The sequence below is a fragment of the Mustela erminea genome, chromosome 4 (assembly GCF_009829155.1).
Source record: "Mustela erminea isolate mMusErm1 chromosome 4, mMusErm1.Pri, whole genome shotgun sequence".
Lineage (NCBI taxonomy): Eukaryota > Metazoa > Chordata > Mammalia > Carnivora > Mustelidae > Mustela > Mustela erminea.
Genome location: NC_045617.1, coordinates 15,365,037 through 15,392,798, shown reverse-complemented (window position 1 = coordinate 15,392,798; position 27,762 = coordinate 15,365,037). Strand labels below are relative to the sequence as shown.

Genomic DNA, 27,762 nt, shown 5'->3' with positions numbered 1-27,762 from the left:
TAGTTGTGATCTCTCTCTCGGTCAAATAAATAAATAAATAAATAAAATCTTAAAAAAAAAAAAAATCAGCTTCTTAACCTTTTTTCCCCTTCTTTTTTCTGAGACAGGGAGGGAGAGCCAGAGAGAGGAGGTCAGAGGGAGAAGCTGACTCTCTGCTGAGCAGGGATCCTGAGCTCAGGACCAGCCAAAGGCAGAAGCTTAACTGACTGAGCTACCCAGATGCCCCATTAATCTTTTTTTTTTTTTTAATTTTTTTTAAAGATTTTATTTATTTATTTGACAGAGAGAGATCACAAGTAGGCAGAGAGGCAGGCAGAGAGAGAGAGAGAGGAGGAAACAGGCTCCCTGCTGAGCAGAGAGCCTGATGCGGGACTCGATCCCAGGACCCTGAGATCATGACCTGAGCCAAAGGCAGCGGCTTAACCCACTGAGCCACCCAGGTGCCCCCATTAATCTTTTTTTTAAAGTTTTTATTTATTTAAGTAATCTCTACGCCCACCCTGGGGCTTGAACTCATGACCCCAAGATCAAGAGTTGCATGTTCTTCCCACAGAGCCAACGAGGTGCCCTTAAAAAATCAGCTTCCAATATTGGTGGCCACGAGGTGCTAGCTGAGAACTTTATCATTTTGAAGCTTAAAAAAAAAATACAATTATAGGGGCACCTGGGTGGCTCAGTGGGTTAAAGCCTCTGCCTTCAGCTCAGGTCATGATCTCAGGGTCCTGGGATCGAGCCCCATATAGGGCTCTCTGCTCAGCGGGGAGCCTGCTTCCTCCTCTCTCTCTGCCTGCCTCTCTGCCTACTTGTGGTCTCTGTCTGTCAAATAAATAAATAAAATCTTTGAAAAAAATATAATTATAAAGCATTATCGATTTGTCAATCTTGGAGAATACCTTGCTGCATTGACTTGAAAGTTGTAAATATTTTTAGACAAGCAAATATATAACAGTTGTTATTAAATATAGGCCAAAAAAGGATATGGACTTTTTTTTTTTTTTAGCTAGAAAATATAAACCAGGGACTCGTGGGTGGCTCAGTTGGTTAAGCAGGTGCCTTTGGCTCAGGTCATGATCCCAGCATCCTGGGATCGAGTCCCACATCGGGCTCCCTGCTCAGCGGGGAGCCTGCTTCTCCCTCGGCCTCTGCCTGCCGTTCTGTCTGCCTGTGCTCACTCTCGCTCTCTCTCTCTGACAAATAAATAAATAAAATCTTAAAAAAAAAAAAGAAAAGAAAAGAAAATATAAACCATGGTCAATTTTGTTGAAGTGAAATTTACCCTGGGAAATTAACGTCTTAAAGTCTTATTAAGAGAGAGGAGGGGAGGAAGGCACAGACTGGAAGGGGAGGGAGACTCTTAAACTGGATCCAGGACCGAGATGGTGACCTGAGCCAAAACCCGGAGTCCACACTCAACCAACTGCACAAGCCAGGTGACCCTGGAAAATTAACATTTTAAAACATGGATGGGCCCCCTCCCGTTCTTTATCTGCTTTCTCTTCTCTTTCTTTATCTGATATCTGATACGATATTGCTAGATTCCAGTTTGGATTTTGCGAAACATCAGTGATGAGGGAAGCAGAAAAGGCAGGGACCTTCCAGAAACTGTTCTTAATGTGAGATGTTGCTCTCAGCTGACCTCCCTGGGACTGCTTCTCAAGCTCCATTTCTTGTTTGATCTGGTTCCTCTGAGACCCCTGGAAAGCAGGAGAACTTGGAAGTGATATTGGCCAAGATGATTACAGGTAGGTCCTTTCCTTCTTTATTGGCAAGATGAAGCCAAGGAGTTAAAAGGGTGTATTTACACAGCAGGGCAGAGCCAGGAAATCTATTGTTTCTGTATTTTATCAAGTCTGATTGCTGTAGAGTTAAAAAGCCTAGAAGCAAAACAAAATACCAGCCTCTTAACACTGTGTTGACATCTAATTTGGTTTAGGTTTCATTTTAAAAGGTATTTTAAACACATTGGAAAGTTGAGGAGACTGGAAATTAAATAAAAATGGGTATCTAGGATCTTAATTTTAGCCCATCTGAGAATACAGAATATATTGTTCTTTTTTTTTTTTAATTAAGCTGTTTTTCCCCCCAGTTAATTATAGATTTACGTGCAGTTGTAAGAAATAAGGCAGAGATCCCATATACCCTTCACCCAGTTCCCCTGGGGGTAACATCTTGCAAAACTGGAGCAGGCATCACAGTCAGGATATTAACATTGATACAGCCAAGGTAAGGAGCTTTCTCCTCCAAGGATCCCTGTTGTTGCCCAAGCCAGACCCACTCCCTCCTCCCCCACCTTTCTTTAACCCTTGGCTACCCCTAAGCTCGCCTACATTTCTGTAATTGTCATTTTAGATATGTTTTATAAATTTGAATTAAAAAGTATGTAACTTTGGGGGAATCTGCAGTTTTCTTTCAGCATTATTCTCTGGAGAGTCATGCAGATTACATTTTACATCTGTGGTTTGTTTCTATCGTTGAATGAAATGTCTTCGAATCTTTTGCCCATTTTTAAAAAATTGGATTGTTTGGGTTTTTTTACTGTTGGTTTTGAGGATTCCATCTCTATCTAGATACTAGTCCTTGTTGGATTTGTGGTTTGCAAATATTTTCTCCCAGTCTGGAGCTTGTCTTCTCATTCTCATAACTGGGTCTTATGCAGAGCAGAAACCTTAAATTTTGATGAACTCTCAATTATCCATTCTTCCTCTTAATGCTTTTTGTGTCAAGTCTGAGAACTCTCTACCAAGCTCTGTATCCTAAGATTTTCTCTTACTTTTAAGAAAGTGTTACAGTTTTATGTTTTACATTTAAGTCTATGATCCATTTTGAGTTAATTTTTTTTTTTAAGGTGTGAGATATAGGTCCGGGTTAACTTTTTTTTTTTTTTTTTGGCCTATGGATGACCAAATGTTCAGCACCATTTTTTGAAAAGGCTATCTTCCCACCATTGGATTACTTATGCAAATTGTGAAAAATCAGTTGTGCATATTTGAATGGGTTTATTGAAATTGTTATAAAATTAATTTACATTTATTTTAAAAGCATTTAGCATGTCAGCTTAAAGGAATTCAAAAGAAATGTTAGATCAACTGATCTGCCTCTCTTCAATTTATTCCTAGTTAAGATATTTATCAGTTCACACTCTGATTATTTTCATGACTCCAGGCATGTGGGTTTTGGCTAGACCAAATATTTTCTGTAGTGATTAAATTCTATACTGTGGAGCAAATATTCAGTATTTCATAACCTAATGGTTTTCTGCCTAGAAATATGATAAGCAGTATATAATTGCATGTAGATAATTTTATACTTATCTGTAACTCTGTACTGTAATAACCATCTTCTTTGGCGTGATTTTAAAAAGTACAGTCTTTCTATAAGGTGTTTCCAATATAACATAAAATTCATTCTGCCATGAGGTCCTACATGGGAACCTTCCAAGTGGATTGACTTCCTTATGAGCAACAGATTGAATATATATGTAATCACGATGATTCCAGAGCACAGACTTCCCTTCTCCTAGTATCATTTAAAAAAAAAAAACTATCCTGAAAAGAAATTGCTTTTCTCCCATATCCTTGCTTAGCTGACTATTAATGCCATCAAGAAACCAGGCCATACCCAGAAACGTCAGTTCAATCTCAAAGCTAGAGCAGTTGCTCTAGACCTCAGCTGCCTAATAGCATCACCAGGAAAGCTTTTTACAACCTCAGTACCCAAGCTGCAGCGGTAAATTGGGATGCAGGCATCCGTATTCATTAAATATCCCAAGTTATTCCAGTCTGCAGCGAAGTTTGAGAACTATTCCTGCCTACTTCTTTATGAAACTTTATTATTAGCATAATTTATCACTCCATATGGTAAATACGGTATACTGGGTTGTTGTAATGAACTATATGAACTTCCATCCTTCAGGTTCTAGTGTTCCTTGCGTGATTAAAAAATCTCTTACATGCTTTTTATTCTGTTGGCAAGAGTAACACATACTCAATGTAGAAAATTAGGGGAGGGACACCTGGGTGGCTCAGGGGGTTAAGCCTCTGCCTTCTGTTTCTGTCATAGTCTCAGGGTCCTAGGATCCAGCCCAGCATGGGGGGGGGGGGGGAATCTCTGCTCAGCAGGGAGTCTGCTTCCCCCTCCCTCTCTGCCTGCCTCTCTGCCTACTTGTGATATCTCTCTCTCTCTGTCAAATAAGTAAAATCTTTAAAAAAAAAAAAAAAAAAAAAAGGAAAGAAAATTAGGGGAAAAACAAGCAAGCATAATGAAGGAAAAAAGTCATTTTAAATTTTATCAGCCAGAAAGAATTATAGTAACATTTTCGCCTTTTTTCTAGGCATATATGCATACATTAAAAAAAATATATATGTATGTTTTCAGCTTTTATCCTATCAAGTTGAGATGATACTGTAAATGTAGTTTTCTAAGTTATTTTAGATTATCTGATAAATAAATGCAAAAATTAGTATCAATAACAGAAACTGTGAAATTTATACTGATTTGCAATGATCATAATTATCATAATTTTTGTCAAATTTTGTAATGGTCAAAATTGTTTAAAATGTCATAATTTTTACAACTTTACATGCTCTGATCTGGGTTATGGGTATTACTAGTTAAGATACACTTTTTAAAAAGTCACTTTAGGGATGCCTGGGTGGCTCAGTGGGTTAAGCATCTACTTTCAGCTCAAGTCATGATTCCAGGGTTCTGGGGATAGGGCTCCCAGCCCCGTGGGCGGCTGGCTTCCTGCTCAGCAGGGAGCCTGCTTCTCCCTCAGCCTGCTGCTCCCCTGCTTGCTCTCTCTCTTTCTCTCTTCTCTCTGACAAATACATAAGTAAAATCTTTACAAAATTAAATAAATGAAATTAAAAATCATTTTACGTTGCTGTACAACAGCATTTAAGGTATGTGACTATACTTCCCAGAATATTTTCCCCCTAAATTGACAACTTACACTGGTACCTCCGGTATCACTATATGAATTTAGAATTATCGCCAAAAATGCATCATTCCCAGCCAAGCTAATAACTATTATGGGAAGATAGTTAAGTTATCATTTTTTCCCCAAAAATCTTTTCAATACTCAGAGTAATGATATGAAGCGGGAAAAGCATGTAAAGTGAATACAAACTTATTAAAATACAGAATGGATTTGCCTTCAGCTATAATTCAGGCTCAAATGCCAGTTGATTTATTATTGTCTGGATTTCAATGGGATATGCATTCGTATATCACTCATATGTGCCTCGGTATTTTCATTATAGGGAAAAATCTCATACATATTCATTACTGAATTTTTAGGGAAGTCATATAAGCAAAAAACATTTTTATAAAATAAAAATCATCTATAACGGGGCACCTGGGTGGCTCAGTGGGTTAAGCCTCTGCCTTCGACTCAGGTCATGATCCCAGCATCCTGGATCAAGCCCCGAGTCGGGCTCTCTGCTCGGCGGGGAGCCTGCTTCTCCTTCTCTCTCTGCCTGCCTCTCTGCTTACTTGTGATCTCTGTCAAATTAAAAAAAAAAAGTTTAAATAAATAAAATTATCCATAACTATTGTTAAATGTTAAATAATTCAGTATAATTGTGGATAATATAATTATGCTAAGTAAGAAAAGTCAAGCGAAGTAAAGTACCTATAAGCAGATGATTCCGTTTTTTAAATTTTATTTTATTTTAATTTATTAATCTGAGAGAGTGTGAGAGCACACGCGTGCATGCAAGGGGTGGGGGCAGAGGGAAAAGCAGACTCCCCATCTCCCCAGAGCAAGACCCTGGGATCATGACCTGAGCTGAAGGCAGCCGCTTAACTGAGCCACCCAGATGTCCCTACATGATATACATTTCTATAAGATTCTAGAGAATGCAAACCCATTTGTAGTGACAGAAAGCAGACCAGCGACTGCCTGAGAAGGCAATATGGGACCGGAGGGGCTGGAGAGAGGAATTAAAAGGGTACATGGAGAGATTCTTGGATAAATGATTGTGCCCATTATCTTGACTATGATGAAGATTCCAAGAATGTATGCTTTTACCCAAACTCATCAACTTGTATACTTTAAATGTGTGCAGTTCTTTCTACACTAATTATACGGCAGTGAAACTGTGAAAAAAATATTCTAAGGGACTGTTGGCAACTTTCAATCAGGGGATTTGTTCCGTACAGTTTTACTTCAAATACTGAATACAGCAATCACTCACTGGGTATTATTTTCACTAACCCGTCATTTTTACTTAGCAAAACACCCCGTAATTTTGCACTCTGAAATAATCAGTGTTTCCAGTTCTCTCATAGAAACTGAATTTCAAATATTTTACTCATAATTTCTTCAAAGAATTCTCAAGAGCTCAATAACATTCAAAATAACATATCCAAATGATTATTTCATTTTTCAAAGTTTTCAGTGATTTAGTAGCATAAGCAGCTGCAGATTTTGGAATCTTTTTCGTGTAATTGATTATGCTCCCAGTGAAGTTGTAATGAAGTCACACATTGGCGGGAGGGAAGGGAGGGAAAGTGTATCTAGTTTCACTATTGATTTTCTATCTTTTATTCTAATTAACCACAGCTACCCCTCCTATAGATACTGCATTTGTAGGAATGACAAGAAGTCATTAAAAAAAGAAAAGAAAAAAAGCAGCCAACAGAATTGGGACCAATGCCCAGGAATACAGAATCTCACCACCCATCAAGTAGAATTTAGAGGGGAGTTGTATAAAATGGGATAAAATAGTCAACCTCTCCTGTGCATTTGCTTTTGGTAATTCTTAAGGTCAACCATTGGTCGTTTTGTTGCTAATGACAAACAATAACTGAAATATTTTTTGATGTTAAAGACAACAAAAATAGGGCACCGGGGTGGCTCAGTGGGTTAGGCAACTTCCTTTGGCTTGGGTGGTGGTCTCAGAGTCCTGGGATCCAGACCAATGTCCGTCTCCCAGCCCTGCAGGGAGTCTGCTTCTCCTCCTGACCTTCTTCTCCCCTTTTGTCCTCTCTCTCACTGTCTCTTTCTCAAATAAATAAATAAAATCTTAAGAAAAAAAAAAGACAACAAAAATATTGTAGATCTGAGATTAAAAGTTCACAAACGAGGGCCGCCTGGCTGGTTCTATTGGTCTTGATCTCAGGGTTGTAAGTTCGAGCTCCACGCTGGGTGTAGTGTTTACTTAAAAATAAATAAATGCAGTCTTTAAAAAAATTCACAAAGGTATTCAGGTTCATAGAGGAACATAAAAATCTCTCAACAATTTACAATGTGTGTTTCTAACATCTTTTACAAGTCAGCAAATGTCGACTTACGAAACCCAAGTTTTCAGCTCTGAAAAGTTCCAAGCATTTTGCCTGGTACTCGACTCAATAAAAGTCTATTGAATTAATATGTTAAAATATATTTTTTAAAATATTGGATACATACAAAACCTGTGCAGAATTTGTGAAGTGATTTGAAGGTAAGAGGATTAAGGTAACTTGGTCTGCTCTGGGGAATAGGAACCTTCAGATACTTTTGAATGTCTTCGAAAAATATGCCCAGAGAAACCTCTCTCCGTCTTAGGCAAATAATTCACTATATCGTGGACTCCACTCATAAGTGGCTGGAGAGAAGCCTAACTCTAGAAAAAGGAGGAATTAAAGCTATCCTAGCTTCTAGGTGACTGCATTTCAGTTGTATTCATTTGTTTGTTTATATTAGACACATCCTGAACAAAGTTCAGCTACGTCAGGTATGTCGAACTTGTTCTTTGTGGAATTTGCTTTTTTTTTTTTTTAAGTTTTATTTAAGTCTTCTCTACACTGAACATGGGGCTTGAACTCACAACCCTGAGATTGAGAGTCACATGCTCCTCTGACTGAGCCAGTCAGGTGCCCCAATACATAAATTAAAAAAACTTTTAAAATATATTATATACATATTATATATAATATTTATTTTATATATTATATATTTTTACATGTATTTTATATGCCATATAAGTATATATATATATATATATATATATATATATCACACCACCATCTTTTTTGCTACTTTAGTATAATCTTAGATTTGGGCCAGAAGGCAATCTTAAATCTTAGTGAATGAAACTAATAGAGCTGGCTTTATAGTTAACCCAAAGAAATAGATTTCTTGAAATTTAGAAATTTAGCATTTGCCTGTATTTATGATGCAGGTCTACAGGTGGTTGACCTTTGACCTTCATCAGTACATTGAACTTTTTCTGTAGCTCCTATATGAATGAATGTTGATTAGTAAGTCATGAATAAAGTAAAATTGTTAATTCTTAGGTTTTCTGGTTTATAGTTAGTAAATGGCAAGAGGGAAGTGCAGGAATTGGGTTTTTAGGTGATTTAGATATCTTGATGTAAGTAATTAGCTCAGAAAAAAAGTAGGCTTCTTATTTAGAGAATACAGTGAAGGTATACTTGGTAGTTTCAAGGTTGGAGAGTTTCCCTGTTCTAAGTGAAATTGCCTGAAGGCTTTGTAGCTAGAGAATGAATCTGTGGGGGTAGAGTTAAGGGTTGGTTTTAAATTGTTTTAATAATTATAATTATGATTGCCTTTTCAAGGGGCTGTATTAAGTCTGATATAACATGTTTCACAGTTGTGAATTCATTTAAAACATAGTCAAAGAGGTTTTGGTGTGTGCACAGGATGCCTAGTTAGGACTTTAACTTTTATTGGTACATCTCATGTGACCCGTCTTTCTGGAGAAGTTAGACATGAAGCGTACAAGTTCAGCCTGCTGTACCGGCCGTGTGTATTTGTTTTTGAGAAATTTCAGGCTGTTTTTATGAGAGTATCAACTCTCACAGAGAAACGACTCTACCACCAGCTGCCCCATGGGAGAGAATGTGTGGGACACCTGTGTCCTGCTGTTTGGGAGAGAAGGGGCTGCTGGCGAGAAATTGGGGTAACCGACAGCCCGGGACTGAGAAGTGGAAAATTGCGAACAGCTGCCTTCCTCTCTATCGATGACACTAATCTAGGCAATTCTAAAGGTGTCTCCAAAACCCTAGAAAAGCAAACCTTGGTGACTTGATTCAGAGTCTTGGCACCGAATGGGCACTCGATAAACAGCTGTTGAAAAAGAAAGGAATCAGGCACCTGGTTGGCTCAGGGGTAGAGCACGTGACTCTTGATCTCGGGGTTGTGTTTGAGTCCCACGTTGGGTGTAGAGATTGCTTAAAACAATGAGATGTTAGGGAAAAAATGGATGAATGAAAGAAATGAATGTAGTGTTCTGAATAGCATATGTCCTCTTATATTGAATGTTGTAAGTGGTATATTCAAAAGGTGGGGACATGGCATTGCTGGGGATAATAAATAGTACAACTACTCTTCTTAATAAAAATAACTTAACAGAGAGTAGCTCCCCAGTTTACAAGTAAGATGGAAAAGGATTCTTTGGGCAGTCCAGAAACCAAAGGTGCTTGTGTGAATCTCCAAAAGAGCCTGTTATTCCTTTTTTTTTTTTTTTAAGATTTTATTTATTTAATTATTTGACTCAGAGAGAGAGAGAGACAGACAGACAGACAGCGGGCACACAGGCCGGGGAGCTACAGGCAGAGGGAGAGGGAGAAACAGGCTCCCCACTGAAAAAGGAGCCTGATTCAGGGCTCGATCCCAGGACCCCGGGATTATGACCTGAAAGGAAGGCAGACGCTTAACCGACTGAGCCCCCCACGTGCCCCAGGAGCCTATTCTTCTTCTTCTTCTTTTTTTAAGATTCTTGTTTTTTAATTTATTTATTCGACAGAGAGAGATCACAAGTAGGCAGAGAGGCAGGCAGAGATGGGGGGGGTGGGGGAAGCAGTCTCCCTGCTGAGCAGAAAACCTGAGGTGGGCATCCATCCCAGGACCCTGAGATCATGACCCAAGCTAAAGGCAGAGGCTTAACCCACTGAGCCACCCAGGCGCCCCTGGCCTATGATTCTTAATATGCTTATCCGGGAGCTTTTTCAGGCAGATGAGGGAGGACTAGAAAGTGTGTATTTCTTAAAACAAGATTTTGCTGGAGTACCTGTCTGGCTTAGTTGGAGGAGCATGTGACTCTTTGATGTCAGGGTTGTGAGTTGGAGCTCCACATTGGGTGTGGCGATTACATAAAAATAAAATCTTAGGGCACCTGGGTAGCCTAGTCAGTTAAGCAGCTGCATTGGGCTAAGGTCTGGGATAGAATCCTGCATTGGGCTTGAATGGAGAGCCGCCTACTTCCTCTCCCTCTGCCTGCCTCTCTGCCTACTTGTGCTGTCTATCTCTTTCTCTCAAATAAATAAATAAAATCTTTAAATAAATAAATTAAATAAAAATAAAATCTCCCAAAAAAAGGATTTTGCTTTAAAAAAATCATATGAACATATTTATGGCCTGAAAAATAAACACAAAGCAAGCAGTTGCTAATCTAGGCCGACACTGATGATGTGGCTTGTATAGTGTTGGCTTGAAATCCTTGACCTTGTAATATTTCTCTGAAAATTTGAAAGCTGGATGTGAAAAGCTTTGTTAAGAATTTCCCAAGAACTGAGTAATTATAATCTCACAGAATGGGACATTTTGATAGTGTTTGTACTACATATTGATACATTTTCATATGTGCTGACCTTAGTCATTCTCAGATAGGCTTTAATAGCATTTTTAACCCTCATGTGAGGCCTAAATGCCACTTTTTCACAGATATTCCTCAGAAGAGAGAACACACTGGAAGCTTCCTATAGAAGGGGAGTGAGGTGTTGAACAGAGACTCAGTGTAGGAAGAATCCTTGCTCTTTTCTGCCTACCAGCTGTGAAATCTTGAGCACCTGATTTAATGTCTCTGGGCCTACTTTCCTCCACTCCCTGGTAAAATGAGAATCCTAGGCTCTACCTCATAGAGTTGTTTTGAGGACTAAATACAATGAGCTATGCAAAGTGCTTTAAACAGCACCTGGCACATACATAGTAAGTACTGGGATGTTTCCTAAGTAGTAAACAATTTAAGTTGAAATGGATGAAATGCTTAAAAATGATGAAAACCAGCCATTTTGCGTAATACTGCTTAAGAAGCCATATATTCTAGAGAAGGTGGCCTTCATGTGCTTCTTCAAATAATGCTAAATGTAGAAATATTTTATGCTGGATAACCATATGACATTATACTACAAGCCACAGTTAATCAGGCACAAAATATTCTACTACTGAACTATCCGCTTGCGTCAATTCTGCACTAACTTGTAGGAAATCTGAGCAGGGGATATTTCTCTGGTATCCGGGGTCGATATTCCAAGTTTCTTCATTCTTCCAACTATTTGTGAAATTTAAGGCAAGTGTTTGCCACTGAAAACTGGGGATAATTTCTCTTTTGGCCCCACCACCTTCATGCCTGCGTGCCAAGTAATCCAGCTGAAAATTTGATTTCCTTCAAATAATGGTTGGCTGCCTTGTGTTTTCATGGAACAAGTACTCAGGAGCAGGAAGGGTTAGGAAGGCGAGCCACTTAGGCTGATCCCCTTGAAGCCTGCATCTACGGAGAATTACTGATGGCCCGTGGACAGGTCTGTGTCGTCATGTCTCAGCATGGCGCGAGGGAGAAGTGGCCTGGACCTCCAGCATCACGCCCTCGAAAGAGGACAGGCCCATTTCCAGTCACAGCCTCACTCCCCCGAATTCCCCGGGGAAGGAGGGCAGCCCGTGTCGCTGATGGCATCGCCTGACATCACTGGTTCCGGATGATAGGCGAGCGTGGGGCCGCCTGGCCCACCTCATCCGTGGCCTGACTGCATTAACCTCTCGGTTCCCAGCTCCTGCCACGCGAGGTGCCCTAATATGGTCAGGCTCCGCAGAAGCCAAGGAGCGCTCGCCTTTCTCCTGCTCTTGGGGAGGAGGCAGGAACCAGCCTTCGGAGGCTCACCCGGGCTGAAGGAAAGCAACTGGGGATTTGGGTTCGCTTGCTGGGCGGATGGAAAGTGAGCTGCCGCAGACGCTCTGCCTTGGGTTATCAATCATTGAATAAACCTCAGCAAATCCAATCTCCCCGAGGGGCCTTCTGCCCTCCTCTCGCCTTCTGCAACCCTGGGTCGTCCCCCCCGCCTCACGCCCCCAGCTCGTGTCCCCATTTAGGAATGGGAAGCGCCCGGGGGTCGGGGTGGGAGGGCCGCCTGGACCCTGGCTGGAGGCTGGGGCTGCGCCTCTGGTCCTACAGCCTTGGGGGAGATGCTGCTGCAAGGCGTGTCTGGGGCTGGGCTCATGTGATGAAGCGAGGGAAAAACAAGGGGGAGGAGGAGGAGGAGGCAAAGAGGTGGCTTTTTTTTTTTTTTTTTTTTTTCTTTTAAGGAGTTTGCCGCGAGCGCGTCTCGTTCATTCGCAGTCCGGGCGCGTCGGGAGCAGGACCGCGGGAGCGGGAGGCGTGCTCGGGACCCCGCGGGCGCACGGCTTCTCGCTCTTCTCCACGTTCCTGCCGTTTGGGGGAAGGTGTAGCCGGGCAGCGGGGCGCGGGAGAACCGCAGAAGAGCCATGGGTGCCGGGAGCTCCACGGAGCAGCGGAGCCCGGAGCAGCCGGAGGCGGGGAGCACGACGCCGGCCGAGCCCGAGCCCAGCGGCGGCGGCCTTGCGGCGGAGGCGGCGCCCAGCGCGCCGGGAGACCCGGCGATCGCCGCCGCCGATCCCGCCACCAAGGTACGGGCGCGCCGGGCCACCTGCCCCGGGGACGGGGGTGGGGGAGGGTGGTCTCCCTGGTCTCCGCTTGCGAGAACTTCCCGGCCCGTCCAGCCCATCTGCAAACTCGGGAGCACGCACCCCTCTTTCTGGCTTTCCAGGGTCTCAGGCGTCGGGGCGGGACCAGAGCAGCAGCGAGCGCGGCGGGCTTGCATCTTTGTCGTGGGTCTCCGGGGGAGGCGACTGCGCCATCCGCAGTAATAAAATCCGGCCCCCGCCCCCTGCTAACCGAGCCTTTCTCCTCACTCTTCCGGTGGGAGCGACCCAGCCCTGAGATGCCCGAGATGCCGGAGCTGCGCGGGGGAGTCCGGGGGTGGGGTGGGGTGGGGTGGGCAGTGACCCATCCGCCGAGGGTCCTGAGCCCCCCGCCCCTCTTTCTTCCTCCCGGATTCGGAAAGTCCGCTTTTGGGCCAGGACCCGTGTCGCAGCGTGGCGAGGCCGCCACCCGTGAGTTCCCCGCCGCGTCTGGGCTTTGGCACCAGCTGTGCCTGGAGAGAGCGGGTTTGGTACCCAGCCCTGCTGCGGCAGCGGCTCGAGCCGACACCGCCTTCCGATGCAGAGGAAGCCTGGGGTGTAGCTCGCTCCGAGCCAAAGAAAACCTGGGTAGACGCTGCTCTTCGAAAAGGAATGACAGGTTCCGTCAACAAGGCGGGGTCCTCCTTTTCGCTCCGTGCATTGCCTGTGGACTCAAGGGGTAAACCTACCCGGGGAGTAGTTAGAAGTTCTCCAAGGATGCGGTCAGAGGTTGCCGCGAGGATTGATTGCGCTCCTGTGTCTATGGAGACAAGTGCTGAGCCTCCTAGAAATTTTGTATTTTATAGTCTTGAGTCTTTCAAGGCTGAAACATTTACTCTTGGCCACTTAACAGCCGCCAAGACGGGGACTTGTTTGGATCGTTGAGCATTCTAGATCTATTTTTCCAGCACGTGTTTTCATTAGCAAGGCATCACCTAATCTGTTTTGCCGTATCCTTGTAGGAAGATGGAGGATAACTTATCATACTTAATATTTTTTTCCCCCAAACCCCGTGTTTTACTTGGGTTGGGAAGGTGGTGGGTAACTTAATACATATTTTTTAAAGCCCCGTGTTTTATGTGGGTTTACAACCTGTGTTTTATCTGAGGATAAAGAATGTGAGGAACTTCAGATGTTTACAGTGTGAAAAACATCCCCTCCCCCACCAGAATCTGGGTAAATTTCACAGAACTGTGACCTCATTGCCCTGACCTCTTTAGCTGCCCTAGTCTAGTTTGGGCTGAGAGACTGCTTTTAATTAGATTCCTTCTAGTCGTTAACTAATAACTACTTGTAAAACCCATGGTCCCTAGAGTTGTAGATGCTACCCAGTACAGACTGCTAGAAAGCTAATTTTCTAAGACAGGGGCTTACTGAGGTCTAAGTGACATTTTAATACTTAACTGCACATCACCTTCTGATGCCAACTACTGCCCAAGGGGCCACATACCCAGTATTTAGAATCCAGTAGTGAAAGTAGTTTTAAGGTGTAATTGACAAAAGCTTGCGATTGGGGACAGTTCTTTTCTTGGTTTTTACTACTTCAGGTCTTAACAATTCATGCTGGAATAGAATGTTTAATTCCTTCCTGGTAAACTTGAATTTGTCCCTTTAAAAATACTCCTTCCATTCTCTTTTTGTCCTTCTTCCATAACCTTCTGCTCCTTTTCTAGGCGCCACCATCTTGAAGCAGCCAAGCATCCTCCTTTATAAAAAAATTGACTTAAATACATCTAGAATATCATTGAGCTTTTTGGCATACTGCCCAGTTATCAATTTGGAGACAAATCAATACACTTACATGTATCCTTGGAAAATGGTGTCGTTTTTCATTTCAGCTAGCAAAATGACACAGGTTTTCAAAAGTCCTTTTAAAAAGAACTCCCTAATTAAGAATGACTCAGCACATAGCTCTTACCTCTCCTGTTCACCCTGTGGAACTCCCAATTGCTGACCTCTGAGTAATCCCATCTGCCTCTTGCAGGCTCCTGTAGCACCGCAGGTCCTTCCCAGCAGTTAGCGGCACATTCGTGAGGTTAGTGACTTCACTGTTGTCCTCGTTCTGGAAGCTCCACGAGGGCAGGGGCCGTGTCTGTGTTTGCGCACGTCTTCCGCCACAGGTGGCATGCTGCCTGGTTTTGATTGCACGCTGTCAAGTTGGGGAATATTTTGGGCCATCGACTTTGTCTACAGTTTAACCGTGTCACTGTCATGGTCTGCCTCCGGTATCAGAGAGTGACTACACCAGATAGGTCCCGTTATTAATAGACCAAGTGACTATTTCGGCAGTAAACTCTGGAGGGGCTCTCCAGAAATACAGTGGCTTGTTCGCCTTGCAATTTTAAGTTGTCTTCATGTCAAATAATAGAACAGTATAAATTGCGGGTGGCTCGAATGAGACCACTTTATACATTAAATTAGTTAAGATTTGCATCTTGAGCTTTCTTGAGTGGGCATGTGGACATTTGGGGGGTTATACTGATACACGCCCCCCCCAATGCTGATCACTAATTAATTCAAAGCTATCGACATTTTTTCTATCTAAATGATGTTTGTATCAGATGCCTGCTGCTTATTTAATAATCCAGTTTACTTTCTCTCTCTCTTTACCTGTCCTTTACTGAGTTAAGTACTCAGACTTAAGATGACCTTACCCTAATTGAGTATCACTTCTATCAGATCATGTGGAATGTAAGGAAAAAGAAATTGATTATTGAAGCCTAACATTTTAGGGGCACTGAGGCACAAGTCCTGGCTTTATCTGGTATATTTCAATAAAATGGAAGGAACCTTTCCTTTTTCTTTTTTTTTTTTTTTTAAGGTTTTATTCATTTATTTGACAGACAGAGATCACAGGTAGGTAGAGAGGCAGGCAGAAAGAGAGGAGGAAGCAGGCTCCCTGCCGAGCAGAGAGCCCAATGCGGGCTCAATCCTAGGACCCTGAGATACTGACCTGAGCCAGAGGCAGAGGCTTTAACCCACTGAGCCACCCAGGCACCCTGGAAGGAACCTTTTCTTCCAGTCAGTCGTTCACAATCTTACACATGTAAATTTTGGGGGACAACGGTATCGATTATTTGCTACGTTGAATTTCGAGACTTGGAGACTTTGGCCTCTGCAGGGACAGGAATTATTAGACCACGAAAATGAAAGCAGTAAATAAGGCCTCTCACTTATTCCCATCATGCGGTTTTAAAAGTCTGTCTTTGAAAGAGTATTTGGTGTCAGTAGAGGGTGGAGTGACCAATGACAATCTCACGGAGAGTCTGGCAAACTGGATTTCTTTCTTCTTTTTTTAAGATTTTATTTATTTGACAGAGACGTAGCGAGAGAGGCAACATAAGCAGAGGGAATGGGAAAGGGAGAAGCAGGTTTCCTGCCGAACAGGGAGCCGGTTGTGGGGCTCGATCCCAGGACCCTGAGATCATGATCTGGGCTGAAGGCAGACGCTTAATAATGACAAGAGGCACCCAGGTGCCCCCAAACCTTGATTTCTTAAGCCAGGTTCCACATTCAGTCTGGACAGTCATAATTCTCTGAATTACCTACCCTTTTTGTATTTTTTGCTCCATCAATGACTGAAAACGGAGCAGTGATCGGTTGTAACCTTTAGGCCAATGTCCTTGGCAGGTGGGGAGATGGGGACTTTTTCTGTCCTTCTGTTAACAGTTCCATTTCGTCACAAGAGCTGGGAATCACCAAGGAACATAAACATGTACTCGAATGGAAGAATCCTTCATCCGATGGGTGGACTTAAGGATATCTTTGCCCTTCATGCACTAAGACAGTTGAGTTGATCAGCTGCATAATTCTTCCCCCTCAGGGGGGATGCTTTCTCCCGCTTTCTCCGCTTCTGTTTACAAACTGGGAATGGAGGACGTAGGTGACCTTACTGTGATCATGGATCAGTTTTACAATAAAAGGGCCAGGATTTAGGGTTTGGAGAGAATTACACGTTTGTTAACAGTGGTGTGTTGGATGTGTGGCTGCCTGTTTTCCTATGGATTCCCTCCCGATTACAAGAGGGGCTACTTCCTGAGTAGAACAGATTCCAGACATTGGAGACGTCGGGGTGAGGATGGTCATTCATTTAGCCTGTGGGGATTGCATAGGTTAGTGAATGTGTGTGAGATCACTGGAGATTTCCCCCTGAAAATACTGTTGGGATGAACCCGCCTCTCACATGCATCCTTTTGGATACACTTCAGGTTGGCTAATCTCTGCCTCGGTCACTTGAAAGCAATTAGAATAAGGATCGTTCTAATTTGGTATTTTATAGGATAATCGATAAAACAGAAATAACATGTTTTGCTTTAAAAAGGCATTAAGGACGCCTGGGTGGCTCAGTGGTTTAAAACCTGTGCCTTCGGCTCAGGTCTTGAGGTCCTGGGATCGAGCCCCGCATCAGGCTCTCTGCTCAGCGGGGAGCCTGCTTCCTCCTCTCTCTCTCTGCCTGCCTCTCTGCCTACTTGTGATCTCTCTCCGTCAAATAAATAAAATTAAAAAAAAAAAAAGGCATTATGAAAGTATTTCTTTGTCTCCATCAGCTTTAACGCATTAAGGATTATAGAACACCACCGAAAGGGAAATCAAGCTAAATGGTGCTCTCCTGGTTGGCCTCTGTACTTCTCTCTGCTCTAGTCTACTCATGAACTGAGAAATTAGAATTCATAGCACTGAGAAAAAGATAATCAGTACTTTTATCTCATGAAAAAAAAAAAAGCCAAATTAAAGATCATTGAACCCAATTCTTTGCCCTCTTATAACCTGAACAAATTAAAACTTACGATGTTTCATTTTAAAATAATGGAAAAATACAAAAAAGCTGTGTTTGGGAGAAGCACTGTCTATTATAAATGTGAACTTTTAAATCTTCAAGGGGCGCCTGGGTGTGTCAGTCAGTTGAGCATCTGCCTTCGGCTCAGGTCATGATCCCAGAGTGCTGGGAGCCTGCTTGTCTCCCTCAGCTTGTGCTCTCTCTCTCTCTCTCTCTCTCAAATAAAATCTTTAAAAAATACATGAACTTTCAAAATCTGTCATTAAAATTGACTTGTCTGCTTAGATTTTGGAGGGTTTTCTTGCAAATTAGCAGCTTAGAGATTCTAAGTGTTGGGTTTTGTATGATCAACCTCTTGTTTCCTACTTGTTAGTACATCTAATAAAAGGATTTAGGGGAAGAGGTTAAGAATCTAATAATTTCAGTGATACATCCCTCTGTTATTTCTTAACCTTAATAATTAAGTTATTGAAAACTGACTATAATCTGACTTTCTTGAATCATCATCTTCATAAGATCAGAAGTTCTTGTTTATTGTTGAAATTTTTGCTTAAAAGCATTGCATAACAGGATTTATTTAATGTTTATTTCTTTTTAAGGTTTTTTTAAATTAAGTAATCTCTATATCCAGTGTGGGGCTCAAACTCAAAAGCCTACAAAAGAGTCACATGCATTCTGGACTGAGTCAGCTGGGTGCCCTTAATATTTTATTTTTCTAAAAATGTTAAATGTTGAGGACTTTGATGTGTAGAGTATGATAAAAAATAAGTCTTCTATTACCTCTCCATCCCCAGACATTCACTGTGGATAGTTTGAAGCCAATGTTGGTGGTCTCTTGCATGTTCTTTCCAAACTTGATGCATGTACCCGTGTATAAACAAAAGCCCCAATTTTTAAAAAAGTAATCTGCACCATGTGGTGTGAACGAGTGGCGTGCTCCATGGAGCCAGCCCAGTGCCACGCCCCATGTTTTTTCCTTTAACAAAATCATTATCATGCATGTTCTGCTATTTAGGTTTGGAATATCTTTTCATATCAGGACATAAAGACTTACCACTGTTTTTATTAATGACTACATATGTTTTTCCTTTATGGGTTGAAGTACAATAAACGTTTAACCAATCCCCCTGTGTTTACATGACATTTTCCTGGTCTTGCGCGGTATTGAAGTAGCACAGGGACTGTCCGAGCTCAGGTATCTTTGTATGTGTGCAGATCTCTGGGGTAGATTTCTGCAAGTGGAATTGCTTGCTCAAAGCATTTATGTGCGTTTAAAGATAAAAAAAAAATTGGGGGGCACAAGGGTGGCTCAGTGGGTTAAAGCCTCTGCCTTCCGCTCAGGTCATGATCTCAGGGTCCTGGGATGGAGCCCTGCATCAGGCTCTCTGCTCAGCGGGGAGTCTGCTTCCTCCTCTCTCTAACTGCCTCGCTGCCTACTTTGTGATCTCTGTCAAGTAAATTAAAAAAAATTAATTAAAATTTTCTCAAAGACTTGATTGATTTGAGAGCATTAGCAGCGGGGTTGGGGGGAGGGAGGCTGAGAGGTAGAGGAAGAGAGAACCGGCCCCGCCCCCTGCCCACTCCCCACTGAGAGGGAGCCTGATGAAGCGGGGCTCCATCCTAGGACCCCGAGACCACGACCTGAGCCGAAGGCAGACACATAACTGTCTGCGCCCCTTACATACCCCTGCATTTACACTTTTGATAGCCCTTGATAAATTTACTTTCTAGAGATTCTGTGTCAAATTAGGTCCCCACTCGGGATCAGCAGTAGTTTTTGGATGATTTGCCTCAGTGCGGAGCAGATTTTCTAATATTTGCCATTCTGCACCCAAGTTGGCCCTGCAGTTTCCTGAGCACATGTCTGGTTGTGTATTGTGTATGTTGGCCATGTGGTCTGCCTCACGTACCACCCGGTCATGAACTAGACTGGCTTCCAGAGCATTAAAGACTAGGGCTTAATTTACTGTTCATTTTTAAAGACCACCTCCTTCCCCCAAAAAGATTCATAACGGGGGGGGGGGCGCCTGGGTGGCTCAGTGGGTTAAAGCTTCTGCCTTCCGCTCGGTCATGGTTGCAGGGTCCTGGGATCGAGCCCCACATCGGGCTCTCTGCTCAGCAAGGAGCCTGCTTCCTCTCCTCTGTCTGCCTGCCTCTCTGCCTACTCGTGATCTCTGTCTGTCAAATAAATAAATAAAATCTTTTTAAAAAAATGATTCATAACAGGGAAAACAAGTTGAAGAGTAAAAAGGTGGCTCAGGTACTGCTTGTATTTACTCATTGCTTCCCAGATTCATAAACAGACTTAATTTTATTTGTTTGGACAATGACCTACTTCTTTAGCAATGAGTTTTCAAGTTTCTCCTCTGGGAACAATCTAAAATCATCCAGTTGCCAGAAATTTCTTCATACTTCTGGTCCATGAAATGTTGGAACCTGGGACCGGGACCGGGACCGGGACCGGACCAGCAGAATTCCACTCCTGGGAAAACAATAGGTTAACACCCGCCCCTCCCCCGCCATGGGTTCCAGTCCCCTTAACGACAAACTACAGACTGGATCTGTTAGCTGGAATAAATGTGCTTTCCCAGAAAAAAGGAGGCACTCAAAGCACAGAGACGACAAGATAATCCTCAAACCATGATAGGCTTCTCTCTCTCCCTCTTTTGATTTTTTATTTACTTATTTTTGTGTGTATGTGCGAGAGAGAGAGAGAGAGAGCACAAGCAGTGGGGAGTGGTAGAGAGAGACGCAGACTCACCGCTGAGCAGGGAGCCCGATGGGGGACTGGCTCCCAGGACCCCGGGATCATGACCTGACCTGAGCCAAAGGCTGACGCTTAACCGAATGAACCACCCAGACACCCAGTCTTCTCTTAACACAAGTATCCTACAAGTTCAAAGGTTTTTGTCCTCCATGCCCCTTGTCTGTAATGTTTAAAAAAAAAAAAAAAGTAAGGTGGGGGTGGGGGGTTTCATTCTGCCCAGCCTTAATCCTAGTTTTAGTAAAAATGTCAGTTTTGTCTTTGATTTGTAAATGAAGGACGCTAAAACTTGGGAAGGCAAGATTACCACCACTCGAGGACGGGACGGATCAGGTGCAGACATTGCAAACCTGGCTGTCCAGTTGAATCGTCCAGAAGCTTGGTGAAGACACCGTCCCTGATGGCGCGGAGTCAGAATCCCAGGCATTGGAAGGAGCCCATATCCCGTAGCCGCGGAGCTCGTCGGTGTGCCCGTTTTCCCGGTGTGGCTGCCGTTGCCTTGAGGGAGGGGTACAGGATGTAGGAGGTGACAGAGGGCCAGGGGGGGGGCTTCAGGCGGCGATGACAGCAAAGGTTGACCGTGGTTGGAGCCCGTATGCATGGGAGGGAGAGTTTCAGAAGATGCAGGAAAAACAGGTACACCCCCCCCCCCCCCGCACGTTTTCCAGAAAAAAGTCAAGGGACATACTTCCTCCTACATAACTTCATCCTTTTATTCTACTGCATCGAAAACCAAGTGTGCCGCCAGTAGAGGCTTCTCTACATGCAATGTGCGATTCAGGATAAAGAGATACTGAATTCCATGCAATTATGCTTTCTGAGACGGAAGGAGCTACTCGTCAGTGTTCATTCCACCTGATGCCTCTTAAACCTCTTCCCTCATTTCTCTCAATTTGCAACTTCTGCAGAGCTAGGGAAGGAGTGGGTTCAGCCCTGAGGAGGGCTCAGCGGATGGTAGTCGGCTGGTCCAAAAATCCTTGCAGAAATACTAAAGCCCAGCTAAGTCGTTGAAGATCAGGATAGGGTTCTGGCTTTGTCCATTGTGTATTTACTAGTTGGCCTGGATTGCATAAAGATTTCTTTTTTTTTTTTAAAGATTTTCTTTATTTGAGAAAGAGCACAAGTAGGGAAAAGCAGCAGAGGGAGAAGCGGACGTGAGACTCGATCCAGGGACTCTGGGATCATGACCTGAGCTGAAGGCAGAGGCTTATTTAACCTTAACACTGAGCCACCCAGGCGCCCTGACGTTTCTTGACCAGCTGCTCTCCTGCAGGCACCGTGCCAGGACGTGGGGCTACAGAGGGAGCGCCAAGAGCTCAGGACTAAGAAAGTCACAAGCTTTCCTTTCCAGAGTTAGCTCCTGACTCTGCTAGAAATGAATTGTTCTGTGTCTGTCTGGAGGGAGAGATCCGAATTCATTTTCCATGCTCGTTACCTACTGTTTCCAGTAGTATTGAGTCAGTAAGTCCCCCTGCATAAAACTGGTTTTGGCATCTATGTATAAATCTCTTTGTTTATTTTTCTTTTTACTTTAAAAAAAATTCCCTGCTGTGTTTATATAGTAAATTAAAAGCATTAAGGGAGTGGCTTAAATGTCATCAGTTGTAGTAGCTAGCCTGTGGTTTAAAATACTTTTTTCTGTTCTGCATCTCAGGTGTTAACCTGCAGAGAGTCCTCTTTTAGGCAACAGGCTTGAGCAATGGAAACTTGATCAAGGCCAAAGGGCCTGGGGCAACCACCTGGCTGAATTCAGACAGGCTGTCGACCCACCTCAGACTAGCCATAGGCCCTCACTGACCAGTGGGCTACTTAGATGCAGGCACAGTTACCATAAAAGGGAAAATTCCATACGTGCCTCTACGTCCCCACGTTCTTGATTTAAATACAGCCCCCATCCCCTGCCTCCTGGCAGACACCCTCTCCTCCACTCTCCTGCCCGCTGCTCCCTCGCAGCGTGTTCGGTAAACATCTGTCTCCTTTGTTCTGCCTTGGGGGAAGCCCGATCCGCTGGCTTCCACCTGATCGTCCCCCCATGCTTAGGGCCCCCCCTCCGATCGAAACACCAGAGAGAACACCTTAAACTGGTCTGCCACGGCTCTGGATGGTTTATACATCCATAAATAGAAAAAAAAAAGTAAGTGGGAAACAGATGTTTTCTTCTAAACTTAATTTCTCTTGGTATGTATGAACATGCGTTAAAATTGGTCAGGTCAGGGGCGCCTGGGTGGCTCAGTCGGTTAGGTGTGCCATCTGCTCAGGTCATGATCCCTGGGGTCCTGGGATCGAGGCCTGCATTGGGCTCCCTGCTCAGCAAGGAGTCTGCTTCTCCCTCCTTTTGCCCATCTCTGGCTCACAGACACTCTCTCAAATAAAATAAAGATTTGAATTATTGGAGAGAGAGAACAGGTAGGTGAGCACAAGTGGGAGGGAGGGAGAAGCAGGCTGCTCACTGAGCAAGGAGCCTGACTCGGGGCTCGACCCAGGACCCTGGGATCATGACCTGTGCTGAAGGCAGCTGCTTAACCCATTGAGCCACCCAGGTGCCCCTCAAATAGATAAAATCTTTTTAAAAAAGAGTCAAGTATTCCATAAACACCTGTGGAAGACATTGGTCTAGATGGAGAGAGATTGGAGAGCTGAAGAGAAAGCATCATCCCGAAGGCCTCGTCATCTGGGAGAGGCGATGGAGTCCCTCTGCAACTAAGGATCGTGGGGTAGGGGTGGGGGGTGAGGAGGCATCAGGACAGGTCACCTATCACAGGATAGGTAGGTGGCAGGTGATACTGCGGAAGGAACTTCGAGTACTGGCCACGGAGAAGGTGGAATCAAAAGTGATACTAACAGAAAACGAGATAGAGCAGACGCCACTGGGTTGAACGGCTGTTGGACCCTCTGCGTTGTCACACGGCGGTCACTTGACCCCAGTGTGGCGGGTCCTCCTGAAATGACAGCGCCCCAGGGTTGACCAGGATTCCTTCCATTCCTAGTCAAGGAATCTTGGTAACATGGGGAGTGTTTACGTTGACTTTCAAAGAAGACATTTGTCATTTTTTTCCATCTCCACTGCCTGCCCTCGGGTTTGTTCAGAGGACGAATTACGGTTTGCTGTTTTTCATGTCCGAGCATAAGATTTCTTACTGAATTGAGCCATTGCAGGCGCTGAGCTTGTCTGCCTCGAGAATCGGTTTTCTATCGCCACTCCCCTGATACTGACCATTTTTGTTTAAGACCTGCTTTTGTTTTTTGGGTTTTTTAAAAGACCCATTTCATTGCACCCTTGATAGGTTTCCTTACTCCATACAATACATATTGTTGTGGTGCATAGAACCAGAGTGTTGATATATTTTATGGTTTCTAATCTTTGTTTACATTTTCAGCGCTGGGCGATAATTTTTCACTAAGTTAGTAAACTGTAGAATGCATCTTAAGAAACTTTGCTTTGAAGTTACCCTTCATTTGGGTATTTATGTAAAACAGTCTTACTCCATACCCGTAACAAATCACAGGCTGTGCAAAGTTCAGCCTTAGATGTGGTGTGTCTCCTTTGAATTTACAGTGTAAAGGGAGAGAGAGTGGAGATAGGCTTGTCTACAGGACGTTGCTAAGAGTTAGCCAGTCTCTCTATGACAAATTTTTCTTAAATTTGAGGAAGGACACATTGAACCAATATTTAGACATGAGGGTTTTTTTTTTTTAATTTTAGTTTTTATTTAAATTCCAATTAAGTGAAAATAATAGTGTAATACTAGTTTCAGGTGTACAGTTCAGTGGTTCAGCACTTAGACATGAGTTTCTGACTCCTGTAGTGTTAATCTAAAAGGGAAATTTTTGTTCTTTGGCTCTTTTTATATGAAGAAAGTTATTGAAAAGTAGTGGAAAATGTTTCTGCTAATGTTTACTAAATCAGTCTTGATTATTACCATCTTTTCTCCAATCCTGACAAAAGTTAGTGTATAAAACTTAAACAAAAAGGAGTTGACAGTCATGGGGGCAAAACCCCAGTTGGTTTGGTTTTCTATCTGATGTTTTTCTTTGTAAAACCTTCAAGAGTTTAACTTAACTTTAAACTCAGTTTGATGGTAGTTTTAGATCTGGCTCTTGTTTACAGTATAGAAAGTTGTTTTGCTTTGATTAAAACGAAGGTTGGTTATTCTTTTGATACTAATTAAAGACATATTAAGGTCTTTCCAAGGCTCAAAAGGTTTTTGTCCTCTATGCAGAGTCTGGTGACCAAGGAGGCCCTACAATGTTATCTATAAAGAAAGATTTCAAGTCCCTTCTGGAACTGTGCCTGATAAACAGTCCTCCAGGACACGAAGAATGCAAAGAATGCTTAAGTATTCAGGGAACTAGGTCATGGTTTAAAGTATTACATTTGTCAGAGAAAGTTTCTCAAGCGTCCCTCGGATCCTTGGATGCCTTCTATTCCTCATTCAGGGTGCTTTGGTCTTAGGGAAATTAGGTGTCTGAATTCACTTCTCAGGCTCAAGGAGGGCTGGGCTGCGGGGAGCAGATGCCACACTCCCTGCACTTGGAACACCAAAAAGACAGTTAAGGCTCTAGGTTAGTGACCGGAAAAAAATCAGAGATGTGATGTGTGTGTATGTGTGTTAATTGCCTGATCGGAGACTAAAAATTACTGAGTATATATAGGCAAGTGATAATAGACTGTAAGTACATTTAAGAAGAAGAGGAAAACCAGAGGCTTCCTTTTAAGTGTACCGGGGGTCTTTTTCTTTTCTTTTAAAGATTTTATTTGTTGGGGGAGGGGGAGAGGCAGGTAGAGGGAGAAGCTGACACCCCACTGAGCAAGGAGCCCGATGTGGGATTCCCTCCCAATATCCCTCCCAATATCCATGACCTGAGCCGAAGGCAGATGCTTAACCAGCTGAGCCCCCCAGGCCTCCCTAGTTGGGGGGGCTCTTTTTGGGCTGCCAGTGTTAAGCACGGCAGGGGACCAGCTGAGTTTCCCGTAACTACATGTGACCACAGTGCCCACGGTTTGCTGTGGACTTAAGCTTGTAGAAACCAGAGTTAGCCCTGAATTGTAGCTGAGGGTTGGACAAGAGTCACAGACATGACGGGTTGTGAAGGTAAGAGAGAGTGTGTGTACTCAGGCACCAGGGAAGGTGACCTAGAGGGTGGACTGAGTGTCCCCTGAAAGTTCATACCCTGACACACTAACACCAAATATGACGGTATTAGAAGACGGGGTCTATGGGAGGTGATAGGTCATGAAGATAGAGCCCTCGTGATAATAGGGTTAGTCATCTTGTAAGAAGAGACAGCAGGCAGCTTGCTTTGTCCCTACCATGTGGGGATACAATGAGAGCATGGGAGAGAGCTCTCACCAGGACTCAGATCGACCCACACCTTCACTGGGGACTTCCCCGGCTCCGAGGAGAAATAGTTCATAGCGGCCTGAACTAAGGTAGAGGAAATAGAATGAATGGATGGTGAATTGTTGAAAAACGGAGATGCTCAAGAGGTTGCAAGAAAATGGAGAAATAGTAAAATAATAATAAATATTTAAAAATGCTGAAAGGAGGCAGGAGGGAACCTTGTCATAATAGGAGAGAGAAAGTGGTCTCAGGAAAAGCTGGGGGACCCAAGTCTGTCTTAACTACAGGACTAAGCAGAATCTTTAATGTGGCGTCTTTACCCAAATGGAATTGGAAAATGCTGGGCTAGAGAAGAGCAGAGCTGAAGGAGGGGTTGAAGAGTCTGGAGAGGTAGCTTGTGGCTCTGCTGTGGAGAACATTGGATTCTAGGTATGACTTCTCTGCATTTATTGTGATCGGCTGTGTGAAGCCAATAATTGGGATCCAAATCGGCATCTGTTCGCATGTAGGCGGGGACTGAAAATAGCTTCAGTTTCTAAGCTGAGACTGAGAAAATAATTTTAAAATACTAGGGAAATTTGTTCTTTTTTGGTGGGGGCACCAGAAGGATGGGTTTTCACTTTCATTCATATAAAACTGATTGTATTTTTCATATGGAATTTCTTTTTTTTTTTTTCTTAAAGATTTTATTTATTTATTTGACAGAAATTACAAGTACACTGAGAGGCAGGCAGAGAGAGAGAGAGAAGGAAGCAGGCTCCCTGCTGAGCAGAGAGCCCGATGCGGGACTCAATCCCAGGACCCGGAGATCATGACCTGAGCCGAAGGCAGTGGCTTAACCCACTGAGCCACCCAGGCGCCCTCATATGGAATTTCTAAATGAACCACATGTAGAGAGACTTCTGCGGTTAAAATGGGAAAATGCGGAATATGTCCCTGCTTTTAAATGTACGTTCTTTGGGAAATGTCTCAGATTATCCTGAGATGAAATATTTCATGCTTTCATGTCCTTACTTAATGGCCTCTAGATTTGTTAATGTATTTTGGTGGGGGAGGGCAGAGAAGTGGAAAGTTGGTACAACAATAAGGATCATTCAGACTGGGGGGTTGAGGAAAGTTTGGATTAATTTCATTGCTAGATAAATCAGATAATTGCATCAGATTGAGATTATATTCAGTCTCGTGAGTCTAATTGTTTATAGACTTAATATTTATAGCACTTAATTGCACAGAGAACTAAACATCCTAGCACAAGCCATGTTATGCCTTCATACTTTCCTTGAACGGTATTTTCTGGAGCCAAAGACAATTGGACTACTGTGGAGTTAAATGCTGTCAATACTGTGTTCCTCTAACCCTTTCCAGCTCCTGCAATGAATACTGGAGGTATTGTAACTGTATGTGAACTTGAACGAAGATCGGGGTGGGGTGGGGGGGGGAGGTCAGAATAGAGCCTACTTGAATGGGATTGCAAATTCTTCCTCTGGCAAATAAGAGTAAAGAGAAATGTCACCCGTTTGTTGCTTTTTATGGTCATGAAGAAGGAAAAACCCTCAAAGCTTATGATTCCTTTGCTATGAGCTGAGAGCTGGCTTATTTGGGCTTTGGATGAGAAGTTGAGAAAGACACTGATTTTATTTTTTTTTTTGAGGCTGATCAAAGCTAGTAACTGTATTTGGGATTGTAACTAAGCTAAATTTTAAAGTTGCCTCCCCCCCCACCCCGCCTTCTCTCTGCCTGCTGCTCTGCCTACTTGGAATCTTTCTCTGTCAAATAAATAAAAATTTTTAAAAGGGGAGGGGGTCCCTGGATGGTTCAGTGGTTAAGCCTCTGCCTTCGGCTCAGGTCATGGTCTCAGGGTCCTGGGATGGAGCCCTGCATTGGGCTCTCTGCTCAGCGGGGAGCCTGCTTCCCCCTCTTTCCTCTGCCTGCCTCTCTGCCTACTTGTGATTTCTGTCTCTGTCAAATAAATAAATAAAATCTTTTAAAAAATTGTTCTAGGGCGCCTGGGTGGCTCAGTGGGTTGGGCCGCTGCCTTCGGCTCAGGTCATGATCTCAGAGTCCTGGGATCGAGTCCCGCATCGGGCTCTCTGCTCAGCGGAGAGCCTGCTTCCCTCTCTCTCTCTCTCTGGCTGCCTCTCCGTCTGCTTGTGATTTCTCTCTGTCAAATTAATAAATA

At 43.5% G+C, this 27,762-nt stretch overlaps 1 protein-coding gene across 1 annotated transcript in view; it reads left to right on the top strand.

Moving 5' to 3' along the window:
- Positions 1-12,306: 12,306 nt before the first annotated feature.
- Positions 12,307-27,762, top strand: part of AKAP12 (A-kinase anchoring protein 12) — a 97,337-nt gene continuing 81,881 nt past the window's right edge. The window contains exon 1 of the mRNA XM_032338737.1: positions 12,307-12,646. Coding sequence (XP_032194628.1) covers positions 12,485-12,646 — 162 coding nt within the window. The 5' untranslated portion in view covers positions 12,307-12,484. The remainder of the gene's footprint in view (positions 12,647-27,762) is intronic.